Genomic DNA, 12,007 nt, shown 5'->3' with positions numbered 1-12,007 from the left:
GATTATTTTTTCTAAATCCATTCATTTTAGAGGAAGGTGTAAACCGATGATAGCTAGGAATTAGTTCATTTGATACATTGTGTAGTATTTAAGATGATCGTATACTAAGCTACAATGTAACTATGTTTTAGTTGAATAGGCTCAATACAAGTGCCAATACATAAAGCTTATTATTTGACAAGTAAACATGTTCATATTTGTACTTACGAAGTTGTACTTACACTATGTCATATTCATAAGAAATGAAAACGTTGTGGGCCCCAAAAAATTATACAAACCAATGTCTAATTTCTTTATAAGTTTTAGCCTGTACTTCTATGGACAGATTCTTCTACTGAAGAACCTTAAAGTAAGCAAAAAGATATTAATATCAGTATACCACTCATTCTGTTATATAGTACATAAGATAATAGTTAGTGATAGTAACAGAAGTAGAGGGAAAGGATGTTTTGATTTCGTCACACCGCGAGTTGTTAGTACGGTTATTAATTTACCGTCCTAGAAGCGCCGTGTATTACTAAAACGCAATACATAAACGTATATGTCCGACACTACGATTCATTAATTGAAGGAGCTACCGCAATTCTAACCTGCGCACGTGGCTTTGAAATGATGAGCATATATAACTTAAGTAAACGTTTAAAAATACTACAGAAAGAAGAACAGAGTTTCATAACTATAAAACAACCAAAAACGTTTGATCAGTTCCATATCTATCTATATGAATGAATAAAATTGATTCAAAATCCAAATTTTGTATTATTCTTAGAATAGCAGGCCTTTCTAATACAGTTTTTATGAAACACATTAACATCATTAGGATATAAAATCGGTATGTTTAAGGCGCTTGATACAACTGGAACAGTTTGATACGAATGCAGTAGTAATCAGTATGAAGAATGAGTTCTTTCCGTATTTTGTCACCAGGTTCAAGATAAAAAAAATTAACTTTGATTTGATTAACTGCTTTTTAAAAATGAATACGATTAATTAAAAATATTCTAAGATATTCATATTTGAATGAAGAGGTGGACTAACAAGTTACCGTTACATTTTTTGAAAATAATACAGTGCATATAAAGAAAGTTTACTATAGAATATTAAAAACATTATTACATGTATAAAACATATATTATATAATACATTTATTATATATATATATATATATATATATACATATACACACACACACACACACACACACACACACACACACACACACACACACACACACACACACACACACACACACACACACACACACACACACACACACACACACACACACACACACACACACACACACACACACACACACACACACACACACACACACACACACACACACACACACACACACACACACACACACACACATATATATATATATATATATGAGATGGAAACCGGGACACCTTTCTAGGAAATAGAAGTTAACTTTTTAATCACTGCACTGTTACAATTTGCCCATTTACCCAAAATGGGATTTTGGGAGGGGAGGGGCGACTCAAAATTTAAAATATCAAGAACTATTAAGTGACACCCTACCCTCATTTGAACGTTCCTGACAAAAGAACAGTGGAAACTAAAGCTTTCTATCTTAACCCAGTACAAAATGGTAGCTCATACACATAGTTTTTATTGCATCTTTCATAATTTAAAATGAATACTACCGGTTATACGGTTATGTTTTCGACTTTTGTACAGGTCAAAGTCGTTTGTGCTGTTTGAAATAATGGTAACACACAATACCTACAACTCTAATACCTTATTACAACAAAACATTTAATTACTAGTTTCAGAAATAGCTATAGCATCATGGATTGTATGCAAAGCCATTATGCATCCATCATAAATACCTCCTTCACGGACACTCTAGAGATCTATGATCACAAGTCTAGATGACAGTTGATATTAAGAATCTCATTTCTTAATAATTATGAAGATATATTCAAACTGCTTGATTTTATATTAACCTCGTGTGATAAACACACAATTTTAAACTAACGAAAAGAGAAATCAGATGACCTTTTAATTAAAGGTTTGATAAAATTAAAACGTCAGTTAATAATTGAATGTAATGCAAAACTCAAGGAAGGCGGTGAGATTCAACACGTTTACTATTATTTTATTGTTTCGAATTTGTTTTGTGATATAAAAGAACATTGAGCTAATACCGTTCACAGTATGGACTTTACAATGTTTAAAGTCCGAGTTAAGTTCGAACGGCTATGGAGATGAACTATTTCAATCCACTGATCTTGTACAACGAAACCAAAATGGAATTATCGCAACAGAGTACAAAGTGCAGACTGATTGTATGTACATTGAGTTACAGGTGTAAATGGATACGAACTGTATCTATATTTATGACTTAATTTTAATTCACAAAACTGTTATTTCTAATTCAATTTGTTATATTAAGACTTGTTATCATTAAGAAAAATGTTTCTTGTAGTGAGAACAAACTTAGAGAACTAGTTTTCAAAATTCAAGAACCATAACTTTTATTGTTTCGAATTTGTTTTGTGATATAAAAGAACATTGAGCTAATACCGTTCACAGTATGGACTTTACAATGTTTAAAGTCCGAGTTAAGTTCGAACGGCTATGGAGATGAACTATTTCAATCCACTGATCTTATACAACGAAACCAAAATGGAATTATCGCAACAGAGTACAAAGTGCAGACTGATTGTATGTACATTGAGTTACAGGTGTAAATGGATACGAACTTTATCTATATTTATGACTTAATTTTAATTAACAAAACTGTTATTTCTAATTCAATTTATTATATTAAGACTTGTTATCATTAAGAAAAATGTTTCTTGTAGTGAGAACAAACTTAGAGAACTAGTTTTCAAAATTCATTTACTAATTTCAGAAGTAAAAAAATATAACAGCTATATATAAGAAACAACTGATAACGTAAAACTAATAAAGTGTGAGAAAAGGTGGTGTAGAGGACAACGTTGTGTTTAGCTTCGCGATAAGGTGTTTTGTTTACACTGAGGTTGACTGTCGGAACTACTGCCACCACGAGCGGCGAGTAGACTGAGTAGTTGCCGAAACCGTCGGCAGGTCGCAGCAGTGTCGCCAGAATGCGGAACAGCCGGCCGCTAATCGCTTTACAGCCGGGCCTAGAGTGGGAGAGCGGGTGGCGGGAGTGAGGATTCGCGCGTGAGTCAGTGAGTGAGCAGTCGCGGTGGATGGAGTGTGCAGTGGGTGCACAGCCTTGTCAGTGAGCCGCCATGGACTCGCCTCAGATGTACGACACCGCGCCCTCGGCTCTGGATAGTCAGAAGAAACAACAACTCCAACACCACATCAAGCGGTACACGGATCTCGCCGACCTCAACACGCCAGAAATCAGCCTGGATCTCCAGAACCTCATAGACGATAGCCAATTCAACGAGGGCCTCTTCACGGAGATCCTCAACGGCCCTAAGCCGGCGGCGGTCACCGTGAGGCCGCCCTTCCAACACAGGACGACGTTGGCCTATATGCCCCAGCCGGTACACTTCGAGAGCAGTAATTCCAATTCGACAGGGGGCCCCAGCATCAAGGAGGAGCCCATAGAGGCCAACGACTACAGGACTCAGGTCCCCTCGTACTCCGTCATCAGCAACAACGGCGGGGGTACGTCTTTTTCGACACCGTCGCCCCTGCTGAAGAACCAGCTGAACCACCACCACCATCATCACCAGCACAGGAAGAGCTCCAAAAGTGTGGATAAAAACACGGACGAGTACAAGAGGCGGAGAGAGCGCAACAACATCGCCGTCCGCAAGTCCAGGGAGAAGGCCAAGATCAGGTCGAGAGAGACGGAGGAGAAAGTGAAGTTGTTGGTGAAGGAGAACGAACGGTTACAGAAGAGGATCGAGTTGTTGAGTGAAGAGTTGAACGTTCTGAGATCGCTGTTCACGAACGTGGGAGTGCTGCCCGAACACCTACACCGTGAACTGAACAAACACCTGGATTCGTATCAGCACGGAATACAGTGATTGTGACAGTGTGTATGTGTGAGTGTTAGGAGTGATCGCTCGGACCTGTGAAAGCGAAAGAGAAAGTAAACGGTATGTTATTAATATACGTCCTTGTCAATAATACCCACTTAGCTTAACTGATATTTCTATGGATAGTACAATTTTCAGACCATATTATTTATTATCACCGATAACATTTTCGTATGACCCGTACTTTATTCTTACTCCTCGGCTTTGCGCCGGGAGTACAGTAGTTTACCATTGACTCAGTCATTCAGATATCCATCGAGAGCACCACTCCCATTAAAGCACATAAGTCTGGCCCAAGTACGCTTATCGCTGTCTGCCTTTGCCAAAGTTCATGTTAATGTTAGAGATAACCGACTAACCTGACCTAACCTTACAAACTATTGACAGGATCATCTAAAGACAGGTTTTATGACACGATCCTTTTTGACATTAGATCTATTTTAGGTTAGAGGACCGTTCTGAGATGACTCATAGTTCTTATCAGTTGGCAGTGTGAATGCGTAGTTTTTGATAAGAAGACGCTACGAAATTTTTAAGGCCAAGCCTCTTGTTGACTTTTTAACATGTTTATACGCCCTTGTTACTTAGTTCTCGGGTGATCTATTTGTAAACTAAAGTTTATTTTTATATTCCAGATGTTGTTGAAAACAACTTTGAGAGAGAATTTATTTTTTAATGTTTTATATGTAAAAGTGCCTTGAACGGTAGGTAATGTCTTTTGGGCTGCTAATGTTAGGCCTAGCTGGTGCCGACTGCTTCGAAATTGGTGCTAATTTTGGAAAAGCTTGTTTTGAAAGACGATCCATACGAAGTCGGTCAATAAAAGACACTTTATATGAATAGGTTTCATAATTTTAGGCCTACTTATGATTACCTACGTGCATGTTACCTAAAGTTACCTTTTGCCTATGTCGATGCAGCTTTCATTTTCATGTAATGAAGTTATATACCATTTCGACGACTGATAACTTAGGTTAATATCTTTTTTATTTTTACAATTCCTTTTCTCTATACATACACTCATTTTTGTTCGCACTTGTTTTCTGAAACCTCAGCCCAAAGTTCTTTCAAGGCCTAATCATTAATTCCGTTGTAGGATCTCTCAATAGACAGCTATTAGGAATTTAGTCCTTCCCTCTTTTAAATCTTTGGTTGTGCCTTGTTGAATGATTTATTTATTACATTTTGTATATGTATAAAAATACATTAACTTGTAAAATCACTATTTTGTTATTAGATATCTTCTATCGATATATGTACATTGTAGATGAATAGATTTATGTATTATTATTATTTATAACTTATCGTACCTTAATGTAAAAACTTGTTCTTCTTATTTTGTCTGTCTTTTGTTCGTTAGTTTGAATGTTACCATTTGATTCTCGAGAGTGTTAGATTTTGTTAGATTTGATAAAACAGACAAATTAATAGTGAATTTTAGAATATTTCGCTTAAAAAGTCGAAAATATGTTTTTTATACTAGACTAATGAACAAAGTGAAGACGAAATTCAATTTAAAAATATTTAAAGTTAACAACTAACAATCTGGCACAAGTTGTTGTACTTAAACTTATGTAGTTACTCTTTTAATCGTTTCTTTATTTGGATGACCAGCGTTTGTTAGTTTGGTTTAGATAACTGATTGGTTTGTTTATTTTGCGAATAAAGTAGTATTAGGTTCTGCAGTTTTAGCTTTCAATTACTAAAACTCGTCTATACAAAAACTTATTTACGAGTTTAACTTTAATTCAACTCTACAAAATTCCACAGATAACTGGATTTATAATAACACCTTCATATTAATTAAAGCCGAAGAATAAATGAATAATTTTGTTGCCGTAAATATTTCCTTAGACTTTTTAATTATAAAACTGTTATTTATTTGCTTTGTAAAAATATGAAAATATGCCATCAAATTTACTCCGTTGATGGGATTTTTAAATCGAAGTCGATATCAAGTCACTTTTACTTTATAATCCCCAAATTAGTTTATATTTGTGCACTTTAATTTAGCAGACTGTTTGTTAAACATTTACGTACTACTGTAAAAAACAATTAAAAAAATAATATTATGAGATGAAAGTGCAATTATTGTCATGGATTTCAACTAATTAATTCCAGTATGACGAGTAAAATAATTATGAAAATGATCTGTCACGTACACGCTTCGTGCTAAAACGAAATTCTGTAAGTTGGTGCAATCTGCAACAGACATCAGGAGTTAAAAATTGACAACACAATTCTTTGTTGTGGTCACTGATGTCAACAAAATAAACTTTCAGTTAAAATATGTGTTTTTGATTAGGTTAAAAAAACTGTACGAGGTTTATTCTTTATGCCAATGTTATTGTTGTCGAAACTAAAACGTAGAGCCATCTACTTGTACTTGCATTAATTTGTCTGTTTTACCCAACAACTGTTGTTCGTTAGGAGCGTATTATAGGTTAAGTCCAACTGCCTATCATAATATTTCAAAACTATTATGTGTTGTTTCCTAAAAGTTTTTTAAAGAGAAAATTAAATTAAGTCTCAATGATGTAAAAATATTTGTATGTGTACAAAGAGTAATTTTTGTAAAATATAGATGAATTATTTCTTTACGGAGTGTTTCATTTTAGTGTAAGATCCAAAGGGCTGTGGGAAGGTATGGGAGGGGTGGACTCACGGAGTCAGAGAACAAGTGGGGCTATTATTGCAAAGCCCCTTCATCTGAGGCATTCTCTTTGCATACTCACCCAGGAGGGGTTCTGCTTCGTTGTATTGAATGACAGGTAATTTATTGTTGGAGGTTCTCCCTACTTGTTGCTGCGTCACTAATTTTGCATTTTCCCACAACCACCCTACTCGCTTCGTTCTCTCCCGCATTGCAATAGAACTGCCCCCCTTCCCCCGACAGAACAAAGTAATGTTGTGTGCAGTATTTAAGTAATGTATACTGTAAACCTCCAAACTATTAACTAAAAAGTAAAACAAGAATTTGTCCAATTAATGATGTTCATGTTTGGGTTATAAAAACCAACACTAATTAAGTATATTGAAATAAAAAGTCATAATCAAAAGGAAAATTGAAAAAAGACGGGAGACATGAGTTAAATCATCATATTCATGTCGTTAAATAATGCCAAGTAAAAACCAAGAATCTATTTTTTGACTAAGCTATTGGAAAAATATTGTTTATCTCTATAAACATATTTTTTTTCAATACGAAACTGATTCTTTCACACATCACGTTACATATATTAGGAGAAAAACGTATAATTCCTAATGTAAGTAATGCATTTTAAGCGACGAAAACATACAATTACAACCAATACATAAACTAAACGATTATTGTTAACATAGCGTCATAAATTTAACATCTTAATTGAATAGTTAATTTGAAACAAGTTACTATAAAAACCATATATGCATAGTATATAAAAATACAAACAGCAAGATATCAAGTTTATAACGATGAATTGATTACAGACAGCCAGTGATTGATTGACCTTGACAATAAACACATTCTTTTTACACTAAGAATTATTATATAAATAATATTAAAGACACATCGTAGATACAATTATACACAATATTATGAATGCTAAGCATCATCATTAAATATTATGCTGCGGGAAAGATTTATCAGAGCTGACTGTACAGTGTTGCGCAACAAGTTGTTAGAGTAGACTGTACAGAAGGAAATTTCCTTTCTCTGTGTCAAACCTCGGTAGATTGGGATAGATATACTGAATATACACACATGTATGTATAGAGTATACATAAATAAACAATATATTCTTCAAATCTATTTCATTATTATTGTTTGTTATTGGTACTCTATGCTTGATGGTAGACTAATATATTGTATTTTAATAAAACAAACATATTGTATAATTTTAATGACAGAATATTAATTTTATGTTAAGCAATGTGAAATTACACCTGTGACAGTCAACATTTATAGTATTTGTGGGGACTTTTCACTGTAAATATATATTATATATTTTGTCAACTGATTGTTACTTATGTCATATGTGAATAAATATAATTCATTCATTATTAAATTAATAAACTTTAACGTATTGTTACTGCAGTAATAATGTTTTAAGTAAGTTTAAAATTGAGAAAATGAAGAGACGAATAAGTTTTTGTCTACAGAAATTACTAATAAAATAAAATAGGGGTTTTATAAAAATTATTAGCTTGGGCAAATATCGGTGGCATCAATATGTTATATGATTGGCTCATAAAATATGTTCATGATAACGCAGGAAACCATTGTTTAAATTATCATTATTTTTGGCTGTGACTATATTTTTAAAATTTATACATTAGAATGTGTGGCCTCGTTTTGTATTTATGTAGTCTAGAACTGAATAATAAAATATAATAATAATAAATAGAAACAAAGTAAATTTTAAATGAACTTGCTTCATTTGTTTAGGAAATAATTAATTAATATGACACCCAATAGACAGTTTGTTTCAACAACAGCCATTGGCAATCTTAATTCGAGGATTAGGTACGATAAGAAATACAATTAACTAATGAAAATCGTCGGTGCTTTAAAATATTCCACAGTGTTATTCGATATCGTCAATCTCTGTGTGTTGGTGAGAACATCAGTTAATGTTGAAAATCAACGTTGAACCCTACCAGTGGGTAGGTATTTTCCATGAAAGTTCAACAGGACATTCACCAGCAACTTAGTCATCGTCGCCGCTGTATGATGCAATCACACCTGTCTTGTCGTCAGTACACGACTACTATATCATCAGGTAAACATAAAGGAGTCTCTAGTTAGTAAAAGAATTTCTTGAAACTTGCGCCCTGAATTTTAATTAATTCTCATTGTCAAAATTCACAAACACAGAATTATAAACTCTAATGTGTTCCATTTCAGTCGAATTTTGGAATCAGCATTAAAACTAGACACGTGAAATGTAATGTAATTTAGCAGTAAAACAGCAGAGTGCTTCACATTTCTAGTCTTTCGTTATTTTTAGACCAAACAGCTTTTGGCTTATCACTTTACCACTCTGTTATCATTTATTGATAAGACAGCCTCAGTGTACATGTACGGACCATATTGCATAGTGTGTACGTATTGGTTTTGTTTGTGGAATTAAATTTTTTATCCAGAACAATTGTGTCAAATACTACACTATTTCTGTAGAATTCAACAACGTCATCATACATAAATGTTGTTAGTCTTCTTAGGTATTTAGGTCTGTCATTTAGACATAAATACGTAATACCGATGTAACATTTCACGAGAATCCACCATGCCACAATTGTAACGTTAAAAAGTATAACTGGATTTCGGACATTCTCATCGTTATTGTGTTGAAAGAAGAACACTACGTTTCGAGGATTGGAAACTATCCTCTTGTATCAATTACAAAAGAATAGGCTTCAATGTGTATCGTTCTTCGCTCATGATAGGCCTGCTAGGCTTATAACGAGTATTGTATTAGTTGTAGTTGGAATGAAATCGTGTAAACCAATTCGCTTGCTTCTTACAATTGTCAGAAAATATAGTCAAATAAACCACATGTTTTTAATCTCATTTATATGGAGAATATAAGTCTATCCTTATGAGTTAGACAGTACCATTTCATTAAATTCTTTTTAGCACACTTAAGTAAGTCAAACTTTGCATCGCATAATCTAATAAACAATTAAGATATAAAATCAAAAATCGTTATTTGTATTGTCAGATTAGGCGCAAATATGTTTTGGACAGCTCGCAGCGGCTAGGTTCTCTTGACCCGGGCCGAGTGCCTGTGTAAATAAATATTCTCGCCTCTAATCTAAGCAAACATTACCGTAACAGATTGGTAGTTACCGTGGGGAGACTGTGTACATAGTGACTTTCAGAGTCAGAAGTTCATCCTACGACCTAGTTTGCACTTGTGGTTCATATATTTGACAAAACTTAACATAGTCTATGAGAAGATTCACAAATTCTTCATCAGCAAGACCATCACTACAAGAGTGTGCGACTTGGCACATCACTGGACTTAGACAAACCTGCGAGAGTCGTGCTTCAAGCCAACTTTAGTCGAATCGGGTCTGCTTGGATTCTCTTGAAAATTCTACATAAAGTCCTCAGAAATGTGGACCGAACCTTTTGAAAATGGTTCAATGGGTCAAAATTAACATTGAGCTTCTTGCCAAATGTTCTATATATCGTAACGTAACTGTTGTCAAAATCAGTTGTGTTTATTTGTTTAAAAATGCCAGCAAGCGTTTGATGTAGATTCACAAAAGCTGGCATGGGGCTGTCGGCTGTACTTGGCGGCCCCATAAGATCAATGTTAAACTTCAATCAATTTTACGATCTTAATTTTAATCGTAGAACCATGGAAGTTTTTTTGGTTATTTAAGAAAAAATATCCCGGACATGTTTGTATTTAGTCGTTTAAATTACTGAGAAAAACTAAGCAGCGTGTATTCATCATACCTTTACAAAGTGATCTCCCATAACACTACTTTCTTAACTAAGGGCGTAAAATTGCACTCGGTCATTTTTCTTATGCCAAATATTAAGTCAACAAACATAAAATGTGGCTACAATTAAAAAGAACATCTTTTATTTATATTACCGTGTGTAAATTTATAGAAAAACAATTTTTATGTTTAAGTAAATATTTAAATCTTAAGTAAACACACTTAAACACTTCAGTACTGAATTTTATTTCATTTTAAACTCGATCTTAAACACTGAGATACCATACGTTTGTCTTATCTTATTTATTATATAAAGTTTGAAACAGCTACTATCACAAACCGTGAAAATACATTTTTTCTTTCATCTACCAATATGACTTAATGAGGTAAACAAATAGCTGTGCAAAATTGCGTAGAATAATGACGTACAAAATGTATGCATGTTTGGACAGAAACAGACAGACGCTGAGTAAACCGAGATAAGAGCTTAAAGTCTAAAGAACTGTACTTTAGTTCTTTATACTCGCTTAATCTTTTTCAGAGATAGTATATATAAAGAACAATCTTTGAAAATAGGATATTCTAATCATCTAAATATCACACTAGGCAGAGATAGCTAAAAACTGGACAACACATGTAAATCCACCTTTTGTTAAATAAACATCTCCTCTCTCCCTTACTCTTTAGAAAGATCTCTCTTTAATTGAAAGAGAAATTGGTAGTTAGCTTCTATGACATTTTACTGGTGAAGGGAGTTCCTATCTCGCAACTGAGCTGATATGTGATTAACATACCTGAATAAAACCAGCGTAGTCAGTCTATAAACTGTATGTAGATTGGTCATGCAAATCTACTCGAGATAGACAATTATGTTTAATTTTTAGAAAGTAGCACACATTTACAACGTGATAACAGGTAAATATATTTGGTATCGGGATTGTCAAACGGTTACTGCTGGGTAAGTCTGTTTATCCTTTCACAGAAAAATGTATGAAAGAAACGACAGCCAAAGCAAAGGTTTGAAAGAGTGATAGAAAAGCAAGTATTGTACATTTCTTATCTCAACCTTTGTATTATAACACCATGAACGGTATAGTTATACAACTTAAAAGCAATATCGGTTCTAATATGACTGCAGCAGAACCAGGAACACTGGTTGTTGTGTGAACCTTTCTTCTGGGAATCGTCGGTTGGCTCTTGTAACGACTGGGGTTCAGGGAATCTTAAAAAGTTACTGTGTACAAAACTTAATTTTGAAAATTGTCTAACTGGTAGACATTTTATTTGCTCAATGTAAATAACTAAATTTTATACGATTCAACAATTAGAATAATATTTTATTCTATAATTTAATTATCTTCAAATCTATAAAATATAATTTAATGTAAGTCTCTAAAATTGCAATGAATCGTCAGATAATGTAACCAGAAATCATAATTATTCCCAACGCCTTTAAAATGAAAGTTATTCCCATTCATCTGAATGCCACCTCTTATAAGAAACTATAAATAACGCCATGCTGTTATATCGGGCAAATATTTAATCGCTGGCTT

The 12,007-nt window shown here is 33.8% G+C and overlaps 1 protein-coding gene across 1 annotated transcript; it reads left to right on the top strand.

The window, feature by feature from the left end:
• Positions 1-3,151: 3,151 nt before the first annotated feature.
• Positions 3,152-6,630, top strand: LOC124367485 (CCAAT/enhancer-binding protein-like). Its single transcript, XM_046824343.1, has one exon. The coding sequence runs from the start codon at positions 3,255-3,257 to the stop codon at positions 4,005-4,007; it is 753 nt and encodes a 250-aa protein (XP_046680299.1). The 5' UTR covers positions 3,152-3,254; the 3' UTR covers positions 4,008-6,630.
• Positions 6,631-12,007: the final 5,377 nt, after the last annotated feature.

The sequence above is a fragment of the Homalodisca vitripennis genome, chromosome 1 (assembly GCF_021130785.1).
Source record: "Homalodisca vitripennis isolate AUS2020 chromosome 1, UT_GWSS_2.1, whole genome shotgun sequence".
Classification (NCBI taxonomy): Eukaryota; Metazoa; Arthropoda; class Insecta; order Hemiptera; family Cicadellidae; genus Homalodisca; species Homalodisca vitripennis.
This window is presented reverse-complemented; position numbering and strand designations above follow the sequence as displayed.

Coding starts and splice junctions, on each gene's coding strand:
- LOC124367485 (XM_046824343.1), top strand. CDS start 3,255: ATGGACTCGCCTCAGATGTACGACACCGCGCCCTCGGCTCTGGATAGT.